A 27,427-nucleotide genomic window follows, 5' to 3' on the forward strand; every position below is an offset into this window, starting at 1 on the left:
TGAATTTGCTTATGCATTTGTTTGTGCTATAAAAGTCGTGAAATATTAAATATGTTAATGGTGTCAAACAAAATTTGTATGTTTATAACTAATTCTGCAAAAATATTAAATAAATTAAATTTACTGTTATAGGATGCCGGTGGTATTCAATGCTCGTGCGTTGTATAGGAGTTGTTCTCCCGAAACTACTCCCGCAGAAACAAACATTTGGATTCCCGAGAAACTGTTCATAGTACTGGCGAAGTCGAAGATGAGCAGACGCTGTCGGCTTCAAATCGTGCGGTACTGCCTGTGTAACTGAATCGCTTGTTGTTTTCGTTTTAATTTTTCCTAACCTTTTTCTTTGCCGTACGTTTTCGTAATTTTTACTTATTTCATTAAAATTGATCAAATTTTTTAGAATAAATGGCAAAATGTACAACAGAATGTAATCGCACTGTATTGGCATTTCCAATCTGACGTGACGTGAAATGAAATTTGGACACTAGTATTAAAGTGTAAGTTATTACTATAAAAAATCTACAATTTTCATCTGATTAACTTCAAACTTTGTTTGTATATAAAAAACGGGTATACTTCTTATCTGTACATGAAATGTAGTATATTATATTAGTATATTAGGTTTGCGGGAGCTGAAAAATGTAACAGGCAGAAGGAGGCGTGGCAGTCCTCATAAAGTATATATTATTAATCAGCATGACAAGACGAGTCGATCTATGTCTGTCTGTCCGTCCGTCCGCCTGGATCTCAGAGACTATAAGAGATAGAGACACCAAATTGTGCACAAAGATGCAATAGCCTTATGTGTGTACGCTATACGAATTTGTTTTATTTTTATTTTTTGATTTCACCCTCACTTCCCTCCTAAGGGGGTTTTCTCGATTATCCATTCGTATAATCGCCTATAGCGCTTCTCAAGCGCTGCCCGCAGCTGTTGTTGATGCTGATTCTTTGGTTGATTGCGAACATTCGAACATAATTATTCTAAACATATGTACAGAGTATTTCAAAGTCGAGACACCCGACTTTAGCTTTTTTACTTGTTTTTTTTTTTTTGAAATTTTCCCCCCTTTTCCATGCTACAGAATTAGCGTCCACATTTCAAATGCTACCTAAACCAAACTTTGCACACATAATTTATATATATTTATCTACTGTTGTTTAAAATTCAATTATTCAATTCGGTCATTTCTAAGAAAAGTTATTAGCTAAACAAATTCTCGCCCGTACAGGGGGGGTTGTAGCAATAAGTTCCCTCTTCTTCCTGTTTTTACTGCTGCTATGGGCACATATAACTCAGTGACGGAAGTTTACCTGGGTACAGGGTATTACACTAACGGGCTTGTTCTTATATAGGGACTTTGCCGTAGATGAACCGGGACCCCAAAAGTTATGTGCAAATGTTAAATTATTTAAACAAGAGATAACGCTACAGCCCTGCAAGCCCGACAGTAAAATAGCCTGTACTCCACAAACAAGGAAAAGTAAAAAAAAAAAATCATTAAATAAAATAAAATAATTTTAAAAAATGTAATTAATTAATTAAATTAAATACAAAATATTTAATACATATATAAATACAAAAGTGAAGTTATGTTTATGTACAGTTTCACCAGCATGATGTAAATCATCGTGTTTATGAGGGCCTATGCGTGTATGTATGCAGCATAGTGATGTAAATATTCCTCGATACATCGATGTATAAATTATCACGTAAGCTATTGTTTCCGATTTTAAATCGATGTTTTTGTCCTTTATTGGACTTAGGAGAATCTGGATACCAAGTTTGGTTATTCTTGCTCTTGTAGTTCCACAGATCCTTACGGACGGACATGGCTATATCGACTCGACTTGTCAACCTGATCAATAGTACTTTGTGGGGTCTGTTACGCCTCCTTCTCTGTGTTACATACATTCTCACAAAACTAGTATATCCTTTTACCCTTTGGGTACAGGCTATAAAAAACACTTTTCGTTGCTTCCCAGTATTTTGTACGCATACTTTTCTTGTTGAAACCCTGCACTTTTTCCACATTTTAAGTAAGTAAATAAATGACTTAGGACAATAGAAAATGCACCAAAAGAAAACTAATAAACTGTAACATTAATAACAAAAAGAACATATATATTATCTATTTCTAGATCAACAAAATTACTCATTTCGACATATTATCTGTTGTTCAAAGTTCCAACGCGCTAGCACTGATTGACATGGATTGACGGATATGGATTTCTCTCGTCATGCATAAGGTTAAGATGGGTGTTTTAAACTTGCACGCCAAAATATTCTACCTTTACACTTTTCAGTGAAGGTTATATGTAAATATATTATATATGTATACATATATGCATATGTATAAAAACTTGAACTTTAGGAACTGTATTTTTCCCCATTTTTTGTGAAGATTGCATCAAAAAATTTCAAGACGAGCACGGCTGATATTTATTTTAAGAATTGACAAAAGTTTTTCAATGCTACGGCTAGAAAGACGATGCAATATGAACTAATGCAATAATGAGCCAAGACACTCGAACAGTTATCCAACGCGCAAGTTACTCAAATTTTGAGTGATTCGTACTTTTAGCGCTTTGTCTGTACTGTGGAAAATGCAAGTGTTTTCACTTTCATTTGAAGCTTTCAAGGCAACAATGACTTAAGCCAAGTTGTATTAGCTTTGACTGGTTGGGGCCAACAGCCGCTGCAAAAGCTCTGCAGACCATCTCACTCACACTGTAGCTGTAGACATAGCTGACATCAGCTTTTTGTTGTTGTGATCGTGCGCTTTTTATTTTGGACTAAGCTGAATTGTTGTTTCGACCGTTTTAGTGTGTGCCGACCTGTTTCCGTAGACGGCCACAAAAACGGTTTAAGAGTAGCAATATACGCCGTTGCCAATAGAGATAACAAAAGAAAAAAGTGCATAAGTCTGAAAAGGCCAGATATCGCAGTTACACATTTTTGACGCTGCTTATGTAAGCTTGGCTTCAAATTTCCCTTAAAATCAGAACATAACTGTGGCTCTATAACAACGACCTTCAATATAAAGTGACGTCAATCACCCAAACGTTATCTTAAAAGCTCAAATAAAGAAATAAAAAATAGCTTCCCAGTCAGTCAGACAATTTAATTTACTCAATCTCCATATCCCCCAGTTACGAAACTCCTCCACGACGCAATGTGAAAAAGTGATTTGGCATTTGAACGCAAGCGATCAGATCATCTCGCTCGCACCAACAGCCAAAATAAATTTATTGCTCACACCGTTTGTTCATTTATTTTTGTGGATTTAGAAGGTTACAAGTAAGAAAAAAGCAACGCAAAAAATCAAAATGAGTGAAATATAAATAAATAAAATTCGTTAACACGAATAACAAAAACCACAGTCAACACAACTCCAGTACGAAGTTCTACAACAACAACCTAATTTTAGGTCGTATTTAATAATTGCGTGCGGCTCGGACAAGCTTAATCTGTGTTCGTCGTTGTTTCTGTTCGTTCTGCGTTTCTGTAAAAGTGCCCTGTTGTTGCAATTATCACTTCTTGATCGTTCACATCAACGCGAAAACGTTAAGCAATTTCAGTACTCAAGCATTTTGTTATTTCAGCCATCCTACATAATAGATAGTACATACATACATATATGTACGAATAGTACAAACATACATACATAAAGTATGTATATATAAACGGTGAATAGGAAATATCACTTACCTATATATATGATCGACAGAACTACGGGATAATACGTGTATAAATGTTCCAATTATAACGTTAAACGTTATCAGGAGTTACAAAACATCGGTCTTAGGTAAGCAATAAGATAAAAGAGCAAATCAGGATAAATGCCAAACATGTACATACAAGTATGTACTCTTAATTTTGTGTATACTAAGCCATCAACATTTTGAGGCTATATTGCAAGTTAGCAGTCTTTATTAATTGCTTTTGTTTACAAACCAAAATGTATGTGAATTCTTCACCACTGGCCCTCAAGCACACAACCTTATGTGCAGAAACTGCTGATACCTTAATTATTCTCTTGCACAATTTCGCAAAACTTTATTAAATGCATCAACCGTATTCATACAAGCTATGTGTGTGCGCTTGGAAATACATAGTCAATGATTTTAATACAAAACAAGAGAGAATGCTACAGTCGAGCAAGCTCGACAGTGAAATACCCCGTACCCAGACAAACTTCTGCCACTGAGTTATATGCGCCCAGAAGCAAAGAAAGGAATGCTAAAATCGAGCAGGCCCACAAAAAAAATGTATTAAAAAATTTAATTAATTTAATTAAATATAAAATATTCCATATATACATTTACATTTACACCAGAATCGTGTCTATGCGTGTGTACTTGTACATATGTATGTGTGCATTACATAATTATGTCAAAGCTATAACATTCTTTCTAATCAACCTATCATAATGAAACTTAGTATAAAGATATATAATCACTAACTGGATGTGACTACCGAATTTTAATTTAAAATTCCAAGAATTATGGGAGTTCTAGAAAATCACGAATAAGGGGGGGGGGGGGGGGGAGTGGGGGAAAAATGAACAAACTCGTCCATTCTCGGCCTCAGGAGAATCTGGATACCACGTTTGGTTATTCTAGCTCTTATACTTTCTGAGATCCTTGCGTTCATAAAGACAGACAGACAGATAGACGGACATGGCTATATCGACTCGGCTTGTCATGCTGATCAAGAATATATATACAGGGTGCGCCATCTTTTATGTCGGTATGTAAATATTGAATAACTTTGTCATTAGTGAACCGATTGACTTGAGTAGACCAGTGTTGAAAACCTCAGTTCAAGAAATTGTACAGAACCAAATTAAATAAAAATATCTCATACTTGAAAATCGGTTGTCTATTTTCAAAGATATTCAATGTTTACATACCGACATAAAAGATGGCGCTCCCTGTACTTTGTGGGGTCCTTTACGCCTCCTTCTGTATGTTCCATGTACACTCGCTCAAAACTAATATACCCTTTTACCCCTTTAGGTACAGGGTATAAATAGAGTTAACTTGCTGCAGTTTGTGGGCGCAGTACTGGACTGCAATTGTTTCGCTAATAACTTTTAGATAACTTCTTAAAATTGACCGATGTGGTTGAAATTTGAAACAAAATTAGATTGTTGTATATACTAGACTACATGTGCAAAGTAAAATCTGCAATGTGAAAAGCACTGACGAAATTCTGTAGTGCGGAAAGAAGAGGGGAAAAAATAATTAAACAAATAAACTCATATAAACTAGGAGCGTCTACATACCTAGTTATAACCTGTACCCAAAGGGTACAAGGATATATTAGTTTTGTGCGAGTGTACATGGAACACACAGAAGGAGGCATGGTGGACCCCACAAAGTATACATATTCTTGATCAGCATGCCAAGCCGAGTCGATATAGCCATGTCCGTCTGTCTGTATGAACGCAAGGATCTCAGAAAGTATAAGAGCTAGAATAACCAAACTTGGTATACAGATTCTCCTGAGCCCGAGAAAGGACGAGTTTGTTAATTTTTTCCGATGCACCCCCCCCACTCCCCCCCTATTCAAGATTTTCTATAACTCCCGTAATTCTTGGAATTTTAAACTAAACTGGTAGACACATCCAGTTAGTAATTATATGTCCGTATACAAAGTTTTATTATGATAGGTTGATCAGAAAAAAAGTTATAGCCATATAACCATGCCCAATGCTCACATACAAGTACATACATATGTACAAGTACACAAACACGCATAGACACGATTCTGATGTAAATGTATGTATGCATGTATGGAATATTTTATATTTAATTTAGTTAATTAATTAAATTAAATTAAATTTATTTATTTTTTTGTGGGGTGGTACAGGGTATTTAAGAGTTGAGCCTGCTCGACTTTAGCATTCCTTTCTTGTTTTCTGTAACTTAGGAGCGCATGTCAAAATTTGGAGTAAATAGTAAGCCAACTTTTAAGTAGGACTATGTATATCTTAGCATTGTGCATATGTAAATACTTTACCTGATAATATTTTGTCATAAATCGTTTCATTTCACCTTTAAAATTTTACAGTACCCGCGCGAGAGCTTCTTCATTTATAGTATAAAGGCACAAGGAGTTACAAAAATCACAAAATTAACACAAATAAAAACAAACAAAAAAATAACATTTTGAACAATTCTCACAATTATTTAAAAACTAGAATATCCTGTACAAACAAATGTTACTTTTTAAAATATGTACTTTAACATAAATTTAAAAAAAAGTAATTTATTAAATGTAAAAAATGTAATTAACTAAATTAAATTAAGTGTTTATGTATGTACAGTTTAGAAATTACTTTTATGGTTATAACTTTCTTCATAATTGACTTATCATGACAGAAAAAATAAAAACAAGAGAGAACGGTACAGTCGAGCAAGCCCGAAAGTAAAATAGCCTGTACTCTCCACAAAAAAGGAAAATTAAAACAAGAGAGAACGCTACAGACGAGCAAGCCCGACAGTAAAATAGCCTGTACTCTCCACAAAAAAGATAAATTAAAAAAAAAAAAATTTCTTTAAAAATTAAATTTAAAAAAAATTGAATTAATTAATTAAATATAATTAGAAGACATGTTTATGTTCAGTTTTAACAGCATACATTTACATCACGTGCCTATGCGTGTATGAATGCAGCACAAAGTTGAACCAAAGCAGCAAATAACCACGAACTGGATGTATATGCCAAATTTGAGTTCAAAATTCCAAGAATTACCGGAGTTAGGAAAAACACGAATTGCGGGGGAGTGGGGGAGGGGGGGGTGTATCAGAAAAAAAACACAAACTCGATCTGCCTAGGGCTTAGGGGAACCTCAATGCCAAGTTTGGTTATCCTAGCTATTGTACTTGCTGACGGTCCGGGGACGGACGGGCGGACAGACGGACAGACAGGGCTAGATCGACTCGTCTTGTCACGCTAATCAAGAATATACTTTGTGGGGTCTGCCACGCCTCCTTCTGCCTGTAACATTTTTCCGCTCGCTCAAACCTAGTATACTCTTGTACATTTCATAATATAATAAAATAAACCCGTACTGAGTACACACATAAAGAATTTACGAGTATGTAAAAAATTTGGTGATTCAATCTCCTATAGCCTCTGAGATCGAGGTGTTCATAAGGACAGACGGACAGACAGGCAGGGCTTTCCGTAACGCCGTTCGTATAATCGCCTGTATCTCGGAGACTATAAAACCTAGGGAATACAAAGTCCAAGATGCCTTATGTGAATACGCAGAAAACGTGTTTTTTTTTCATTTTTGTTTGTTTTCTATAATTACTGTAAACATATGTACAGAGTATTTGAAAGTCGGGACACCCGACTTTAGCTTTTTTACTTGTTTTTAATGAGACAATATAAGATTTATAATAAACATGTTTTACATATGAACAAGTCAACAGTGGTGCCCTTAGCTGTTATGATTCAAAAGTTTCCGGTGGTTATACGGGTAGATAGAAATACATATATGGGGCCTGTCAGGCCTCTTTCATTTTGCTACATAAATTACATACGCCAATTATACTCTTTAATATACCCTTTTACCCTTCGGGTATTTAGTTACAACATTTCATGAATATCCCGTAATACACAAATGGTTTTAACCGATCGTTACGGGTGTTCCGCCTTTGAAATACTCTGTACATATGTGTGGAATAATTATAGGAACTGCAAAAATTAAGAAAACCTAAAAAAAAAATACAAAAAATGATTTTACCTTCCTTGGTACATAAACTCACGTTAAGCGTGTATATAGTAATTGCATACTTATGTACATAAATACAAAGGATTGTGTCTATGTAAGTATAATATGCGTGTCTGTGTGTGCGCATGTATGCAGTGAAAACAGAAGAATAAGAATAACAAGAAAGGAATGCTAAAGTCGAGCAGGCTCAACTCTTAAATACCCTGTACCACCCCACAAAAAGAAATTAATTAATTTAATTAATTAACGAAATTAAATATAAAATATTCCATACATGCATACATACATTTACATCAGAATCGTGTCTATGTGTGTTTGTATACTTGTACATATGTATGTATGTGTGCATTGGGCCTGGTTATATGGAATAACTTTCTTTCTGATCAACCTATCATAATGAAATTTGGTATACGGATATATAATCTCTAACTTAATGTGACTACCAAATTTTAGTTCAAAATTCCAAGAAGTTACAGAAAATCTTGAATAGGGGTGGAGTAGGGGGGTGCATCGGGAAAAATGAACAAACTCGTCCTTTCTCGGGCTCAGGAGAATCTGTATACCAAGTTTGGTTATTCTAGCTTTAATACTTTCTGAGACCCTTGCGTTCATACAGACAGACGGACATGGCTATATCGACTCGGCTTTTCATGCTGATCAAGAATATATATACTTTGTGGGGTCTACCACGCCTCCTTCTGTGTGTTCCATGTACACTCGCACAAAACTAATATACCCTTGTACCTTTTGGGTACAGGGTATAAAAAAATAAAAATAATAAAACAGCGTACACATATAAGGCATGTTTGTGCAAAATTTGGTGTCTCTAGCTCTTATAGTCTCTGAGATCCAGGTGTTCATACGGACGGACTTACAGACAGACAGGGCTAGATCGACTCGTCTTGTCATGATGATCAAGAATATATGTATGTATATACTCTGTGGGGTCTGCCACGCCTCCTTCTGCCAGTTACATTTTTCAGCTCCCGCAAACCTAATACATTTCATGTACATGCGGTCATACATACAGACGAACATGGCTATATTGATTCAATTTAGCATAGTGATTAAGAATATATGTTTGTATATGTACTCTGTGGACTTTGTATTTAATATATCTATTTATTCTTTCTCTCGTTTCAGCTTAAGTTTTATATATTATTTCTTAAAATGTTTTCAATATTTGGATTTACTATTACGATTATATTGGGCAGCGCAATATGCCAGGCATTTCCAAACGTAAGTACAAAACAAGATAGAACGCTACAGTCGAGCAAGCCCGACAGTAAAATAGCCTGTACTCTCCACAAAAAAGAAAATTAAAAAAAATTAAATTATTTAAAAAAAAATTAATTAATTTATTAAATTAATTAAGAAAATTTATTTAATACATACATATGTAGAAGAAATCTTTATGTACAGATTTACATCACTTGTCTATACTTGTTTATATACTTGTGCATATAAGCAACAACAATAACAGCTGCGGGCAGCGCTGCAAGCAGAGCATGGGCAGCGATTTTATTTATGGCTATAACTTTCTTCAGAATTGACCTATCATGATGAAACTTGGCATACAGACACATAAGCACTAAATGGACGTAATTATTAAAACTGATTTCAAAATTCCAAGAATTACGGGAGTTATAAAAAAAAACACGAATTGTGGGGGAGTGGGGGGGGGGGTGTATCAGAATTAAAAAATAAACTTGACCTGCCTAGGGCTTGGATACCAAGTTTGGTAATTCTAGCTCTTGTACCTTCTAAGATCCTTGCCCTCATACAGACGGACGGGCGGACAGGCGGACATGGCTAAATGGACTCGGCTTGTCACCCTGATCAAGAATATATATATTTTGTGGGGTCTGCCATGCCTCCTTCTGTGTGTTCCATACATTCGCACAAAACTAGTATAACCTTTCAACCTTTGGGTACAGGCTATAAATATATGTACATTTATTACGAATATAAGTATGCTTTGTGCTATCTCCCACGCTCCTTTTTGTCCTTATACCCTTTCCCCCCTATAAACTTTGTACAGTTTATATATAGTATAACAAGTTTCTCATTAATCTTTAATCTACATCTGATGATGAAACAATAAATTTCATTCATTTTGACAATGAAGAACTTATTAATAGTAAATTTTTTACCTTTTTAACTACTACAAACAAAATTTAAACAAGAAAGGAATGCTAAAGTCGAGCAGGCTCAACTCTTAAATACCCTGTACCACCCCACAAAAAATAAATTAATTTAATTTAATTAATTAAATTAATTAAATTAATTTAATTAATTATCTAAATTAAATATAAAATATTCCATACATGCATACATACATTTACATTTACATCAGAATCGTGCCTATGCGTGTTTGTGTACTTGGACATATGTATGTATGTATGCATTGGGCCTGGTTATATGGCTATAACTTTCTTTCTGATCAACCTATCATAATGAAACTTGGTATACGGACATCACTAACTGGATGTGTCTACCAAATTTTAGTTCAAAATTTTAAGAATTACCCCCTATTATAGAAAATCTTGAATAGGGGGGGAGTGGGGGGTGCATCGGGAAAAATGAACAAACTCGTCCATTCTCGGGCTCAGGAGAATCTGTATATCAAGTTTGGTTATTCTAGCTCTTATACTTTCTGAGATCCTTGCGTTCATACAGACGGACAGACGGACATGGCTATATCGACTCGGCTTGTCATGCTGATCAAGAATATATTTACTTTGTGGGGTCTGCCTCGCCTCCTTCTGTGTGTTACATGTACACTCGCACAAAACTAATATACCCTTGTACCCTTTGGGTACAGGGTATAAAAACTGGAGCACGAAATTAGGCGCATTTAAATTAAGAGAACTTAAGGCTTACCTATTATAAGTATAAATAATTGGATGACTGAGAATACAGTTAACACAACTTGTTTCTTAATGTATTATTACCGCTACATAAATCGTGATTTTTGGAAATAGGTCAATTTCCTATCCACATAGCAGTAACATCAGTTATCGTAAAGAAAACCTGCATACTTTGCACATTTATAAGCAACAAGTCGGCCGACACTTTTGGGAGCGTATTTTATGCTCTTTTGATGTAGATTGGCAACTGTCAATGCCCAACTAAATGGTAAGCTTTTAAATATACTATATGTTTGCAATGGAAATATGGGCATATTTAGAAGATTTGTATACTTTTGAACACAAACTCTTACATTATTTAACTATAACAGTTATATTCGTAACTATGCGAAAAAGAACATGTTAATAAATAACATCAGCTAGCCTTCAAAAATTCTAAATCAAGTTTCGCATTACTTTTTATAGCCTTGTTTCTACACTGGACTTTTTAGGATAAAAGATATTTTTAGTACAAGTTTTTCACTCGTTATTAGGTAATATAGTAGATATTTCACAAAGCTCAAAAAACCGCAGTAGCGAAAAAAATATTCCAAACTCCCAACCAAAATAACTCATTTTAAACGTTTACTTCAAACAGTTTCACTTTCAATGAGAGTTAGAGCATATTACAAAGCTTTAGAAGCTCCATGCTCAAGCACTAGTTGAGTCTTACCATTGCCTGTGCGCTCAAAGCACAATATGGTCGGTGACTCGTGACACTATGTGCCATTGCGCTTTGGAGCTTTTGCAGTCGTTTAAGCCAGTATAATTATAGCTCAAAAACACGTTTTAAATGAAAGTGAAAAATATATGGCAGGTCTTTGTAACATTTCCGTTAGTATGTTTTTCACCTAATATGCTGAAATAGATCAATTGGCCGGTTGGTCATGTAGTCGTTTATTTAATTTAATTAGTGCTATATTTAAATTGTTTTTGATTTTACCTTATAAAAACGCTGCGATTACGGAGTCTATGGTAGTATACCACTCAAAAACAAGATAGAACGCTACAGTCGAGCAAGCCCGACAGTAAAATAGCCTGTACTCTCCACAAAAAGGAAAAATTAAAAAAAAAAATTTTTTTTTTTAAATTAAATTATTAAAAAAAAATGAATGAATTAATTAATTAAATTAAATTAGAATACATGTTTATGTTCAGTTTTAACAGCATACATTTACATCACGTACCTATGCGTGTTTATATGCGTGTATGTATGCAGCACAAAGTTGAACCAAAGCAGCAACAACAACAACAGCTGCCGACAGATCTGCAGGCAGCGCATTGGCAGCGATTTTACTTATGGCTATAACTTTCTTCAGAATTGACCTATCATGATGAAATGATTGGCACATGGGCACATTAGTACTAGCTGGATGTACCTACCAAAATTGATTTCAAAATTCCGAGAATTACGGAAGTTATAAGAAAAAACACGAATTGTGTATCAGAAAAAATAAACAAACTCAATCTGCCTAGGGCATATAGGAACCTTGATACCAATTTTGGTTATCCTAGCTCTTGTACTTACTGAGATCCTTGCGCTCATACAGACAGACGGACAGACAGACAGACGGACATGGCTATATCGACTCGTCTTCTAATCCTGATCAAGAATATATATACTTTTTGGGGTCTGCCACGCCTCCTTCTGTGTGTTACATACATGCGCACAAAACTAGTATAGCCTTTCACCCTTTGGGTACAGGCTATAAAAACCCAAGGAGCAGTTCAATGATTGTTACTTTGTCTTCTGTTTAGCAGTTTTTATACATACATACATATATTTACGGGCAAATGTTGCCCGCCATTTCCCGGACTAAGTTTTTGCTTTAATTTAGATTTTGCTATTTTTCCTTTTCACTTGTCAGTTAATTTAACAAATCAAGAATGGAATGCTAAGGTAAGGCGGGCCCAACTTTTCAGTACTTATTATTAAAATTAAAAACAATTTTGTTTATTTACTTTTGTAAATTTTAAAAATTAAAACTTTAAAACAAGAAAGGAATGCTAAAGTCGAGCAGGCTCAACTCTTAAGTACCCTGTACCACTCCACAAAAAAGAAATAAATTTAATTAATTAATTAATTTAATTAAATTAATTTAATTTATTAACTAAATTAAATATAAAATATTCCATACATGCATACATACATTAAAATTTACATCAGAATCGTGCCTATGCGTGTTTGTGCACTTGGACATATGTATGTATGTATGCATTGGGCCTGGTTATATGGCTATAACTTTCTTTCTGATCAACCTATCATAATAAAACTTGGTATACGGATATATAACCACTAACTGGATGTGTCTACCAAGTGTCTAGTTAGTTCAAAATTCCAAGAATTACGGGAGTTATAGAAAATCTTGAATAGGGGAGAGCGGGGGGTGCATGGGGAAAAATGAACAAACTCGTCCTTTCTCGGGCTCAGGAGAATATGTATACCAAGTTTGGTTATTCTAGCTCTTATACTTTCTGAGATCCTTGCGTTCATACAGACAGACAGATGGGCATGGCTATATCGACTCGGCTTGTCATGCTGATCAAGAATATATATACTTTGTGGGGTCTGCCTCGCCACCTTTTGTGTGTTACATGTACACTCGCACAAAACTAATATACCCTTGTACCCTTTGGGTACAGGGTATAATTAAGTACTTATGTTTATTTGCTGCTTTAATAGCATCCATTTACAGGATTGCGCCTATATGTGTCCTTTTGTGTGTGCAGAAAAGAGTTGACCCAAAATAACAACAGCAACCGCAGCGGGCAAAATTTTGGGCAAAAATTACATTCCTTTAGTGCTTATGTGTCCTCATGTTAAGTTTTATTATGATTGGTCAAATGTAAAGGAAGTTATTGTTATAGTTATAAATGTAGTCTCTGCCCTAGCTTTGCCTACAACAGTTGCTGTTGTTCTTGCTGCTTTGACTTAATTCTGCGGTGCATACTCACAAAAATACAAAAACAATTCTGATGTAAAACATAGAATACGAACACATAATTACTAACTGTGTGCTACACACATCTGCACAAAACTTATATGCCCTTTTGCCATTTAGGTACAGGGTATAATTTGCTCAAGAAGAATTTTTAACGAACTAGGACTTAGAGACGGCTGCCCCTCATATGGATATGGCAACACAAATAATTGAAACTCATTTCGGAAATTTTTTTACAGCAACGAAATAACAGCATAAACCAACGGAGTGGGCTTTGACATTATACAACTAGAACACTCTTTTACTCTTTGGATATAGGGTATCACAAGAGAGAACGCTTAAGTCGAGCAAGCCCGACAGTGTAATACCCTGTACCCAGACAATCTTCCGGCACTGAGTTATATGAGCAGGTGACTTGACACTGTGGCTTGTGGGCTTAGTACTGGAGAGAAATTATTTCACTAAAAACTTTTCTTGAAACAAACGTAGATAATTGTATATAAATTAAGTGTGCAATGATTGAAATGTAGACAGTATCGATGAAATTCTTTAGCGGGGAGAAGGGGAAGTCAAACAAATAAAACAAGAGAGAATTCTACAGTCGAGCAAGGCCGACAGTAAAATAACCTGTACTCTCCACAAAAAAGGAAAACTAAACAGGAAAGGAATGCTAAAGTCGACCGAGCTCAACTCTTAAATACCCTTTACCTGCCATCAAAAAGGAAAAAATGGAAAAAAACATTTTTTAATTAATTGAACAATATTATAATAATTAAATTATTTAATTAAATTAAATACATGTCTCTGCGTGCTTATATGAGCGTATGTATGCAGCACAAGGTTGAACCAAAGTTGTGTATCAGAATAAAAACAAGAGAGAACGCTACAGTCGAGCAAGCCCGACAGTGTAATACCCTGTACCCAGGTAAACTTCCGTCACTGAGTTATATGCGCCCAAAGCAGCAACAAAAAGAGGAAGAAGAAGAGCGAACTTGTTGCTGCAGTTTGTGGGGGTTGTACTGGCGAGAATTTGTTTCGCTAATAACTTTTCTTAGAATTGACCGAATTGAATAAACAACAGTAGATATTTATTTATAAATTATGTGTGCAAAGTTTGGTTTAGGTAGCATTTGAAATGTGGACGCTATTGACAAAATTCTGTAGCGGGGGAAGGGGGGGAAAATTAAAAAAAATAAAAATAAACTCGTCCTTACTCGGATCTAGGAGAATCTGGATGCCAACTTTGGTTATTCTAGCTTTTATAGTTTCTGAGATCCTCGCGTTCATCCAGACGGACAGACGGACGGACATGTCTAGATCGATTTCTCTCGCCATGCTGATTCAGAATATATATACTTTATGGGGTCGGAGATGCTTCCTTCTGTATGTTACATACTTTGCACAAACCTAATATACCCTTTTTACCCTACGGGTACAGGGTATAAAAAACAAACTTGACTTGCCTAGGGCTCAGGGGAACCTGGATACAAAATTTGGTAATTCTACCTTGTGAAAGTTTTCATTATGATAGGCTGATTGAAGAGGAAGATATAGCCATATATGTATATATGACCAAGCACTGCCCGCAACTGTTGTAGTCGTTGCTGCTTTGCACAGACATACGAGACCCGCACAAATCGATCAGGGTTCTTTTTACTGTTATTTTTTTTAATTTTCTTAATTTTTTTAAATTCTATAATTATTCTACACATATGTATGTACAGAGTATTTCATAGTCGGGACACCCGACTTTAGCTTCTCCACTTGTTTTCTAATACACTCACCACTCCCTTGCTATTAATGATTTTCCATAACTCCCGTAATTCTTAGAATTTTTAATTCAAATTTAGCAAAACGTCCAGTTACTGATTATGAGTCCGTATGTCAAGTTTCATTATGATAGGCTGATTTTAGAAGAAGTTATAGCCATACATTTAAAATTGCTGCTCAACTTTGTACCCTTTACATACACGCATATAAGCACGCAGAAACACGATTATGATGTAAGTGTATGCTGGTGAAACTATACATAAGCATATGTCTAAGAAATTTATGTAATGAATTTATTTAATTAATTAAATTTTGTAAATTAATTACTTTTTATTGGTGGTACAGGGTACTGGGTACAGAGTATTTAAGAGTTGAGCCCACTCGAGTCTAGCATTCCTTTCTTGTTTAAAGCACGTACAACGGTCCAGTGAAACACTTTTAACTCACACTCAGCCGCTAAAACGGTAGAGCTCATCAGGAAATTCTCACAAAGTCTCACCAAAGACGCTAATTCCGCTCCGTATCCAGTTTGATATCCATAGTCACACAATACCAAAGTATACATAAGTATATACGTATATATACTTGTATATGCAGACATACATCCTTTACATGAGTTGAACTCAAATATTTTGAATACATTTGAGTCAATTAACAATGCTCTCAGAAGTCGTGGCCCAGTTCGCACTTTCGCCGGAAGATTTTATAATTCACAAGCATATTTTTGTTCGCCTTGCTACTACTTGCCAATATGTACTTACAGCATACACTTTCTTTACTATGAATAATGCCTCGCAGAAGAACGAATTGGGGTAGTCGCGCATCTGTAGCATTGTTAACAAGGAGTGTAATTGGATTCATTAAACGATGGTCCAAGGAATTTACTGACCCTTATACTACTAAACTTCATTACACTTCTCTAGTGTACCCACAGTATAGAAAGTATCAGGATTTACGTGATTTTAGCTGGGATCGTAATCTTCGTATTCCAGCAGACGGCTGCTTAAAAACCTTCTACTATTAGCAATTTTTATACCCTGTACCCGTAGGGTAAAAAGGGTATATTAGGTTTGTGCAAAGTATGTAACATGCAGAAGGAAGCATGACGAGAGAAATCGATCTAGACATGTCTGTCCGTCCGTCCGTCTGTCCGTCTGGATGATCGCAAGGATCTCAGAAACTATAAAAGCTAGAATAACCAAAGTTGGAATCCAGATTCTCCTAGGTCCGAGAAAGGACGAGTTTATTTTATTTTTTGGAATTTTCCCCCCCTTCTCCCGCTACAAAATTTCGCCAATAGCGTCCACATTTCAAATGCTAAACCAACCTAAACCAAACTTTGCACACATAATTTATATATAATTGTCTACTGTTGTTCAAAATTTTATTCAATTTCAATTCTAAGAAAAGTTATTAGCAAAACAAATTCTCGCCAGTACAACCTCACCAAACTGCAGCAACAAGTTCGCTCTTCTCTTCCTCTTTTTGCTGCTGCTATAGGTGCATATAACTCAGTGACGGAAGTTTACCTGGGTACAGGGTATTACACTGTCGGGCTTGCTCGACTGTAGCGTTCTCTCTTGTTAGGACTGTTCTTGGAGTAGTTTTTCTCCACAATCTGGTTATCGGTGATGTAGACTCCTCGGCTCTCTTAGGTCGACTTTATTTTTCAGTGTCTTATAGACAAACAAGGCCATTTTTCCCATATATCTTGTATAGATGCACAACTGATTACGCTGTGCATTGTGCGTTTTTGGGCTATTTGTTATAATTATATTATTTATATCCCGGAAAATCTTTGACCACTTGCCGTTTGTAGTCGGATCATAGCTTGCTCGACTAGCACATAAAATGTGCCCAACATGTCGGACTCATTAATAGACATTATTGTATATGTAGGTCTTTTTGAAGCTTTACCCCACCTCCCCCTATGGAGGTTTTCCCGATTTTCCATTCGTATAATCGCCTATATCTCGGAAAATATGAGACCTAGGGACACCAAGATGCCTTTTGAATACGCAGAAAATGTGTATTTTGGAATTTCCCTCCCTCCCCCCTCTCCACGGCAAATCGCGATTTTCTCTAACTCCCGTAATTCTTGGAATTTCAAAATTTTGCAAATACCCCCAGTTAGTGATTATGTGTCCGTATGCCAAACTTATAGCCTTAAATATATTTTATGCCCAAGCGCTGCCCGCAGCTGTTGTTGATGCTGGGCTTTGGTTGACTGCAAACATGCTCACACAGACACGAATAGACACGCATAGACATTCATACACTCACATAGACGCAATTGCTTTGTAATTGTGCAATTATACACTCTTTACGTGATTTCGAATACCGAGAGAGATAAAATCGATAAACATTTTATTTTAATTTTCTTAATTTTTTAATTTTTATAATTATTCTAAACATATGTACAGAGTATTTCAAAGTCGGGACACCCGACTTTTGTGAGATAAACATTGTCCGGTCGATTTCAAATTTGGGGTCCGTAATCAACATAACTATATCTACAAATTGACTATCATCGATTTTCGAAATATAGAAATATGTTTTTCCATTTACAAATGCCGCAACAACAAATAACAAAGAATGCAAAACATCAAACATCCAATACACACGTGTGAGTGTGTATGGAAAAGAGATAGTTGCTGCTTATCGTTCGTCGCTCATCGCTGAACTAGGTTGATAGGAGTATTGTGTTTCATACATACATGCATACATACATACATACACAAGTATGATCTATCTTAATCTATATATATAAAACAGTTTGTCCTGACTGACTGACTGACTGATTGGTGATCAACGCACAGCCCAAACGGTAAATGCTAGGAAGCTGAAATTTGGACTCAAGTATCCTTTCATAGTGTAGGCTGGCGATAATTTTGGAAAATTCTAGCTCCACGGTTTGTACGAATTACATCTGATTAACTTCAAACTTAGTTTGTATACTCCTAGAAAATTTCCAAGTAAAACTGAACACTTGGTTTTTTGAAATTTTTCTTGGGGCCTGAAATATGGGAGTTTTCCTGTAAAAAAAATGTTGGGGCACAAAAGGAAACCGCGTCAACAGCCCACAGCCCAAACGGAAAGCTAGGAAATTTGGGCTCAAGTATCTTATCATAATTTAGGTGCGCACTAAGAAGGGATTTTGGAAAATTCGAGCTCCAATGGAGGGAAAACTAGCTCCAAAGTTTGTTTTAAACATTCTCATTTTTCAACCGATCGACTTAAAACTTGGTTTCTAAAATCAAAAAAAGAATACAAATAAAGTTGCATACTTGGTTTTTTGAATATTTTCTTGGAGACTGAATTATTGGAGCTTTTTTGGGGCACAAGAGGAAACCGCGTCAACAGCCCACAGCCCAAACGGTAAAGGCTAGAAAGCTGAAATTTGGGGTCAAGTATCCTATCATAGTGTAGGTGCGCACTAAGAAAGAATTTTTCAAATGAAAATTTTGTGTTATAAATTTCGTCTGATCGATTTCAAATTTGGGTAATGTAATCTACTTAACTAAATCTACAACTTTGCGTTCAAGGATTTTCAAAATATGCATTTTACAAAAGCAGGCAGAACAAACAATCCAAAATATCAACCAAGACTGAAATAGCAAAAGCAAAATGTGAGACACTAATTTGTGAATGTACACACATACATATGTACACATCTATGTACATGTACACATCTATGTATGTATGTATGTTCATTCGTCTTGCACTGACAGAGCAAGAAATGTTATTTAATTAAAAATTATTTAACATTTTTAAAAGTAATTATACTCTGTTCAGCAGGAGCTGAAAATGTAACAGACAGAAGGAGGCATGGCAGACCCCACAAAGTATATATATTCTTGATCAGCATGACGAGACGAGTCGATCTAGACCTGTCTGTCTGTCTGTCCGTCTGTCCGTATGAACACCTGGATCTCAGAGACTATAAGAGCTAGAGACACCAAATTTTGCACAAAGATGCCTTATGTGTGTACGCTGTGCAATTTTGTTTTTCTTCTTTCGTTTTGATCATTTACGCCTGTTAATTTCAAAGGCAAAATGCCAAAAGTTTACAGTTACCGTCGCTAGGCAACGACTGCGTAAGCGATAGTAAAGCAGGAATGTACATATGTATGTTTGTATATGATTTGTTCTAATTGATCTCAATAAATTATAAGATGTTATTATTTAAATTTTCTGTTAATTGTATTCAAACTTCGATGGAATTATTGATTGTATCGACGGATCGAGATTTTGATGCTCTAGCACATAGAGCATCCGACACATGCCCATCTCTAGCATCTTAGCTGATCGTATATTTACAGCGTCTTACCGTTTTACGCTACAAATGAATTCTGAACAAATCTAAGAGTCATTTACCGTTAAGCCTATTTTGTGAGTGTATTCATGCGATTTACAAAAGCAGAAACACACCTTTTACATTCACAACAATCATATTTGGAATTGAAGACACAAATTAGTGTTGAATTAAAAAATTTAATACATACTTATATATGTATGTATGTATGTATATAGGCGGATAACGCCTGCATGAAAAATGTAAATGTATGTACATATCAGCGTTGCCGAACGCTCCAATTTTTGCGGAACGTCCCGATTTATAAATCAAAATTAAATGTCCCGCGTCTGACTTTTCGGGGATAACTCGACCGTGTGTACAACGTGCTGAGGAAGCACACAGTTAAGTCAGGACTGGCAGTCCGCCCGGTGCCTAACGAAGATATGTACATATGTATGTATGTATGTACGTATAACCATACATAGTACTTATTGTACTTTATTTGTTATTTCAAAAATGAACTCTTTAAAAAACTTTAGAGATCGTCGAAAGAAGAATATCATATCTCTATATATATAAAACAGTTTGTCCTGACTGACTGACTGATTGGCAATAAACGCACAGCCCAAACGGTAAGAGCTAGGAAGCTGAAATTTGGATACAAGATCCCTCTTATAGTGAAAGTGAGCACTAAGAAGGGGTTTCGGAAAATTCGAACGCCAAAGGGGGGAAATGGGCTCCAACGTTTGTATGAAAAATCTACAATTTCCGATTAACTTCAAACTTAGTTTGTATACTCTCACAAAGAATACAAAAAAAACTGTATACTTGGATTTTCAATATTTTACCTGCGGCCTGAATAATAATGATTTTCCGGTGGAAAATTCGGTAAACGAAAAGCTATTTGCAATCAACGCACAGCCCAAACGGTAAGAGCTAGGAGGCTGAAAATTGGACACATGTTGTCTTCAGTGGTGTAGGTGAGCACTAAGAAGCGGTTTTGGAAAATTCGAACGCCAAAGGGGGGAAAACGGGCTCCAACGTTTGTATAAAAATTCTACAATTTTCATCCAATTAACTTCAAACTTAGTTTGTATACTCTCAAAAAGAATACAAGAAAAACTGTATACTTGGTTTTTCACCATTTTTCCTGGGGCATGGAAAGGGGGGGTTTTCCGTGGAAAAATTGAAACACAATCAACACCCCACAGCCCAAACGGTAAAAGCTAGGAACCTGAAATTTGGGCTCAATTATCCTATCATGGTGTAGATGCGCACTAAGAAGGGATTTTGGAAAATTCGAGCTCCAAAGGAGGGAAAAGTAGCTCCAAAGTTTGTTTGAAAATTCTGCATTTCTGAATCGATCAACTTTAAATTTGGTTTTTATAATCTATAAAAGAGTGTGTTGGAGCTTGAATTATTGGGGTTTTAATATTTATTCATTTTTTCAAATGAAAAGCTTGTGTTATAAATTTTGTCCGATCGATTTCAAATTTGGGTAATATAATCTACGTAACTAAAATTACAACTTTGCATTTAACGATTTTTAAAATATGCATTTTACAAATGCAGGCAGAACAAACAATACAAAATATCAAACAGTTGGGGAAAACTAAGTATACATACACACACACAAACATACATACAAGCAGCTGTTCGTGTAGTTGCGTGCAAACGGTTGAAGTAGCCAAAGCAAAATGTGAGACACTAATGTGTGAATGTTCATTTGTACACTTAGTACGTACATTCGTCTTGCACTGACAGGGCAAGAATTGTTAATTAATTAAAAATTATTAACATTATAACATAAACATTTTGATGTTATTTTTTCTTTGTTTAGTACATTTGGCATAAGGGGTTTTTAGGACAACGGACTACAAGGGCGTACGCAGAATTTCGCATTATGAATTACACCAGCACCATATGTATTACATACGTACATACATATGTACATACGTCTGTATGTATAGTATGTACATATGTATGTACATCAATAAGTATTTATTATACCCTGTACCCAAAGGGTACAAGGGTATATTAGTTTTGTGCGAGTGCACATGGAACACACAGAAGGAGGCTTGGTAGACCCCACAAAGTATATATATTCTTGATCAGCATGACAAGCCGAGTCGATATAGCCATGTCCGTCTGTCCGTCTGTCTGTCCGTCTGTCTGTATGAACGCAAGGATCTCCGAAAGTATAAGAGCTAGAATAACCAAACTTGGTATACAGATTCTCCTGAGACCGAGAAAGGACGAGTTTGTTCATTTTTTCTGATCCACCCCCCCACTCCCCCCCTATTAACGATTTTCTATAATATATATACTCCCGTAATTCTTGGAATTTTGAACTCAAATTTGGTAGTCAGGTTAGTTAGGTTAGTTATTATATAACCGTATACCAAGTCTCATTATGATAGAATGATCGGAAAGAAAGTTATAGCCATATAACCAGGCCCAATGCACACATACATACATATGTACAAGTACACAAACACGCATAAGGCGCGATTCTGATGTAAATGTAAATGTATGTATGCATGCATGGAATATTTTATATTTAATTTAGTTAATTAATTAAATTAATTTAGTTAATTAATTAAATTTAATTAATTAATTAATTTAATTACTTTTTTGTGGGGTGGTACAGGGTATTTAAGAGTTGAGCCTGCTCGACTTTAGCATTCCTTTCTTGTTTTTTTTTAATTTTCCCCCCCTTCCCCCGCTACAGAATTTCGTCAATAGCGTCCACATTTCAAATGCTACCTAAACCAAACTTTGCACACATAATTAATATATAATTGTCTACTGTTTATTCAATTCGGTCAATTCTAAGAAAAGTTATTAGCAAAACAAATTCCTGCCAGTACAACCCCCCCAAACTGCAGCAACAAGTTCGCTCTTCTTCTTCCTCTTTTTGCTGCTGCTATGGGCGCATATAACTCAGTGACGGAAGTTTACCTGGGTACAGGGTATTACACTGTCGGGCTTGCTCCACTGTAGCGTTCTCTCTTGTTTAAAAAGTAAAATCGTGCTGAATATCATAATATACAAATAAATAAATATGTTTTGTTTTCATTCTGTACCTCTTTATTTAAAATACGTACATACATATACACATGTTTGCGCACAATTGCAAACAACACATACACGCAAAAATACATAAATATGTATGCATGCATGCATTTTTTATACAGTCATACTCGGGTAAAACCCGCGCAATACTCGAGACATATTACTCGAGTAATACCCGAGTATAACTCGCGCAATACCCAAAGAATACTCGAGCAATAACGGTACTATACTCGTTCTATCAAACGCTCATTCTTTAAAGTCTGGTTCGTTTCGATCAGGACCCAGTCATCTTAAACGAAGTGATCGAGCCTAAACTGTTCAGGAAAGCAAACCAATCAAGGCTGGTAGCCGTTCGCAACGAACAGAAAACACGAAGTGACCGAACCTGAACTGTTTGAAAGCAAACCAATCAAGACTGGTGCTTGTTCGTAAAAATAGAAAGATTTATCATTCAAGTTCGATCATCAACTCGTTCGAGTCCGTTTGCAGCCAAGCAAAGATCTGATTTGATTCAAGGGTGGTCGAACATACAAGTTGCAGTTCTCTGATACATACATATATTATGTACATATAAGTGTATGTATTCAACTGTACAGTTCAACACTTATCCACATGTGTTTTTTGAATATGAATGTTGTGAGTGTGAAAGGCGTGCTTTTTTAAATCGCAGGAATACATTCATGGAATAAGCTTAACGCTTAATGACTCCCTTAATTCTTCAATACATTTGTAGTTGTTAGCTGACGCAACCGTTTAACACAAACGGTAAAACCGCTTGTAAATATGCGATCAGCTAAGATGCTAGAGATGGGCATGTGTCGGCTTTTTTCGGCCCGTCACAGCACGATCACGTAATTAAAGAAGTAAAAAAGCTAAAGTCGGGTGTCCCGACTTTGAAATACTCTGTACATATGTTTAGAACAATTATGCGTGTATGTGTGTGTTTGTGTGTGTCTGTGTATGTCTCGTGTGCCTGAGCAAAGCAGTAACAACAATAACAGCTGCGGGCACTACTTGGTCTTATGTACATATATGGCTATAACTTCCTGTTAAATCGCCCTATCATGATGACTTATTATAACTAAATGGAGTTATTTGCCAAGTTTGAGTTCGAAATTCCAAGAATTACGGGAGTTAAGATTTGCGGGGGAGAGAGGGAAATTCCAAAATAAGCATTTTCTGCGTATTCACATATGTGGGACTAAAATTTGGTGTCCCTAGGTCTTATAGTCTCCGAGATATAGGCGATATAACGAATGGATTATCGGGAAAACCCCTTATAGGGGGGAAGTGGGGGGGGGGGAATCAAAAAATAAAACAAACTTGCACAGCGTACACGCATAAGGCATCTTTCTGCAAAATTTGGTGCCTCTAGCTCTTATAGTCTCTGAGATCCAGGTGTTCATACGGACAGACAGGCAGACTGAGCTAGATCGACTTGTCTCGTCATGCTGATCAAGAATATATATGCTTTGTGGGGTCTGCCACGCCTCCTTCTGCCAGTTACATTTTCAGCTCCCGCAAACCTAATATACTCTTGTACATTTTATGTACAGAGTATAATCATGAACTTATATTTAGAGTAGTTAAGGTACAAATTAATCACTTTAACCAAACACCATACGAGAGAACAAGCTTAATGCGGTAAGTTAGACCGGAGGTCATTTATTGAGAGAGTGAATAATAATGTGTAATATACCCTGGTTCTATTTATACTCTGTACATGAAATGTTCAAGAGTACAAAGTATATATATTCTTGATCAGCATGACAAGACGAGTCGATCTATCTATCTGTCCGTATACTACAAGTATAAGAGCTAGAGACACAAAATTTTGCACAAAGATGCCTTATGTGTGTACGCTGTGCAAGTTTGTTTTATTTTTTTGATTTTCCCCCCACTTCTCTCAATGCAATTATACACCCTTTACGTGAGTTCCAACACCGAAAGATTTAAACTCGATCAAAAATTTTTTTAAATTTCTTAATTTTTTTTAATTTCTATAATTATTCTAAACGTATGTACAGAGTATTTCAATGTCGGTACACTCGACTTTAGCTTTTTTACTTGTTTTTTTAGACTTGTGGGGGGAGCCCTTATCAATATAAAGCTGCCCATTATAAAGAAACTCGTTAATACTAATAATTGGTTTTATTTTTGTTTCTTAAAGATACACAAACAAATGTCTTTAGAGCAACTACGTTTAGTTTTTCACGTAGACACATATGCAGCTGTACCGAATTACGAGGTGGTCCAGCTTTTGCACCATACCCGACATCGCGCTCGGCGCAGCATCAAACCCACTTCCTTAACGGAGCTCACGCATCATGTTAAAAAGGATTTAAGCAAAAATGCGTATTACAGTGATTTTAAAAGCGATCAGAGAAATAACGAAGGCGTAACTAATTTACTTACTGACATCGACGTGAGCAAAATAAAAACTCATAATGTTTCTTTTACCGCCTTCGGGCGACATATGAATCTGACATTGCGTGCTACGGAAGGATTATTTAAAGGTCCGCCACATCAACTTCGTATGTGGTCGGTAGACAAGGATGCAAATGCTACACACGGCTTGGACATTACAGAAATTTCGCAAACAGATGTAAGTCACTTTTTTCATTTGTATCCTAAAATATTGGGAATACCTGCGGAGTGTTACGTTTATAATATCCGCAGGTTGCATATATATTGTAATAATTACTTTTGCAAGTGCATTGAAACTTAATTTTTATTTCCCGTCTTGTAGAACGATACGCACGAAGTTGGAGGGGTTTTCCAGGATCATGAAAATATGGCAGCAATTTTAATGCGTCGTCATATAGAATCAGGTGAACTAATAATGGTAAGTTGAAAAAATGTTTATTATACCTGTTGAAGTAGGAGTTAGTCATAAGTTTTAATTGTTAGCTTGTAATTAGACTTATTGTAAACTTAATTTGTAAAGGATGAAAGGGTATACTAGTTTTGTGCGACTGTATGTAACAGGCAGAAGGAGGCGTAGCAGGCCCCACAAAGTATATATTCTTGATCACCATGACAAGATCAGTCGATATAGCCATGTATGAGCGCAAGGATTGCAGAAGGAGCTAGAATACCAAAACTTAGTATCCAGCTTCCCCTAAGCCGAGGCAGATAAAGTTTTTTTTGTATTATTCTGATGCACCCCCACTCTCCCGCTATTAGTAAATTTGCATAACTCACGTCTTTCTAGGAACTTTAAACTCAATTTTGGCAATTACATCCCTTTATGTGTCCGTATGCCAAGGTCCACCATGAAAGCTAAATTATGAAGAAAGTTATACCCATAAATATAATCTCTGCCCAAGCTCTGTTGTTGTTGTTGCTGCTTTGACTTATTTCTGTACGGCATATATAAGTTAACACGCACAATGCAAAATCTGCTAACAGGTCATTAGACTGGACGCGGTTGCCACATAGATGTCAGTTCACACGCCGTTTATTTATATTTATGCGCACTTGAGCTAATAAACGATTAATTGAAACTACTCAAAATGGAATTTGTTTACTTATATACGCACGCATAGACACGATTTTGATGTATGATGTATGCTGTCGAAACGGCACATAAACATATTAATCCATTTATGTATGTATGTATTGAGTTTTTTATTATTTTTTTGTGGTATTAGGTAGAATTCCTTTTTTGTTAATAATAGTACCAGAGGGTCTGCCTACCTGGGTCCTCTCAACAAGTAATACCTGTACAATTGCATCATTACAGGCAGTTGAAAGAGCCATATACTCTGCCTCCATTCTGCTAAGTGCCACGTTACGCTGTTTTTCAGATCGGCAGGAAATCGGTCATCCAGCCAAGTAGTATACAGTATACAGTCCGCATCCACATAACCGGGAAGGGGTTGTCCGCACTCTTTGTAATGCAACTTCATGTCTAAAGTTACGCCAGGTAGCGAATGACTTGTTTTACGCCCACTAGGTGCTCTGCATGCGGACCTTGATTCCGTTGAGCCAACTTGGCAACGCAATTAAACAAGTCTGGCCAAGCTCACCTTCGCGCTGTACTTCCTTGCCAATGAACAAATGCAACTCTCCCTTGTCCACACTTTCAAATGATGTTGTATAGTAATGGCTTTCTTGATGTTGACCAAGTCCTCTTTTGGTCGTAATGCTATAATTATATCATCAACATGCTATAATTATATCATCAGCATAAACAAGGATTAACGATTGTCAATGCTCGGTTCATTTTCGCATGCTATAAAACCGATGCCTTTCCTCGTAGTTCACGTCATACTTCTGGAAACATCCTTTGGCTACGAGTCGTGCCTTGAAGCGTTTTACTTTTCCATCGGAGTCACGTTTTAGGCTATATAACCACTTGAAACCATTGGTAAATCAGCCATTTGCCAGGTATTATTTGAGCGTAGAGCCGGATATTTCTTTTCCTCGCCTCTCGTCTCCGCACAGGATGACAGTTCGAACAATTTTAGGCCGGTGTTGTGTCGCTACTCGTTTGCACTGACTTTAACTGCTCAGGGATGTAACGTTATTGCATTTGTAATTTCAAAGCGTAACCTACAATGTAATACACCGAATTTATATCTAATAGTTCCGGCACACACATAAAGCGTCTAATCGATTTGGTCACACACTTCGAACTCTTCCGTGCACACACCACACGTCCAATCACTTCGGTTGCTC

At 36.2% G+C, this 27,427-nt stretch overlaps 1 protein-coding gene across 2 annotated transcripts in view; it reads left to right on the forward strand.

Annotated features, from left to right (window-relative positions):
- The first annotated feature begins 2,873 nt into the window (after nucleotides 1–2,873).
- LOC115623455 (venom metalloproteinase 3) overlaps nucleotides 2,874–27,427 on the forward strand; it is a 63,646-nt gene continuing 39,092 nt past the window's right edge. For both annotated transcript variants that reach the window (XM_030517815.1, XM_030517823.1), the window contains exons 1-4: nucleotides 2,874–3,809; nucleotides 8,895–8,990; nucleotides 24,915–25,349; nucleotides 25,494–25,589. In XM_030517815.1, the coding sequence (XP_030373675.1) occupies nucleotides 8,922–8,990; nucleotides 24,915–25,349; nucleotides 25,494–25,589 (600 nt within the window). In that variant the 5' untranslated portion in view covers nucleotides 2,874–3,809; nucleotides 8,895–8,921. The remainder of the gene's footprint in view (nucleotides 3,810–8,894; nucleotides 8,991–24,914; nucleotides 25,350–25,493; nucleotides 25,590–27,427) is intronic.

Source organism: Scaptodrosophila lebanonensis, unplaced genomic scaffold (assembly GCF_003285725.1).
Source record: "Scaptodrosophila lebanonensis strain 11010-0011.00,11010-0021.00 unplaced genomic scaffold, SlebRS2 tig00000001-arrow-pilon, whole genome shotgun sequence".
In the NCBI taxonomy this organism is placed as follows: domain Eukaryota; kingdom Metazoa; phylum Arthropoda; class Insecta; order Diptera; family Drosophilidae; genus Scaptodrosophila; species Scaptodrosophila lebanonensis.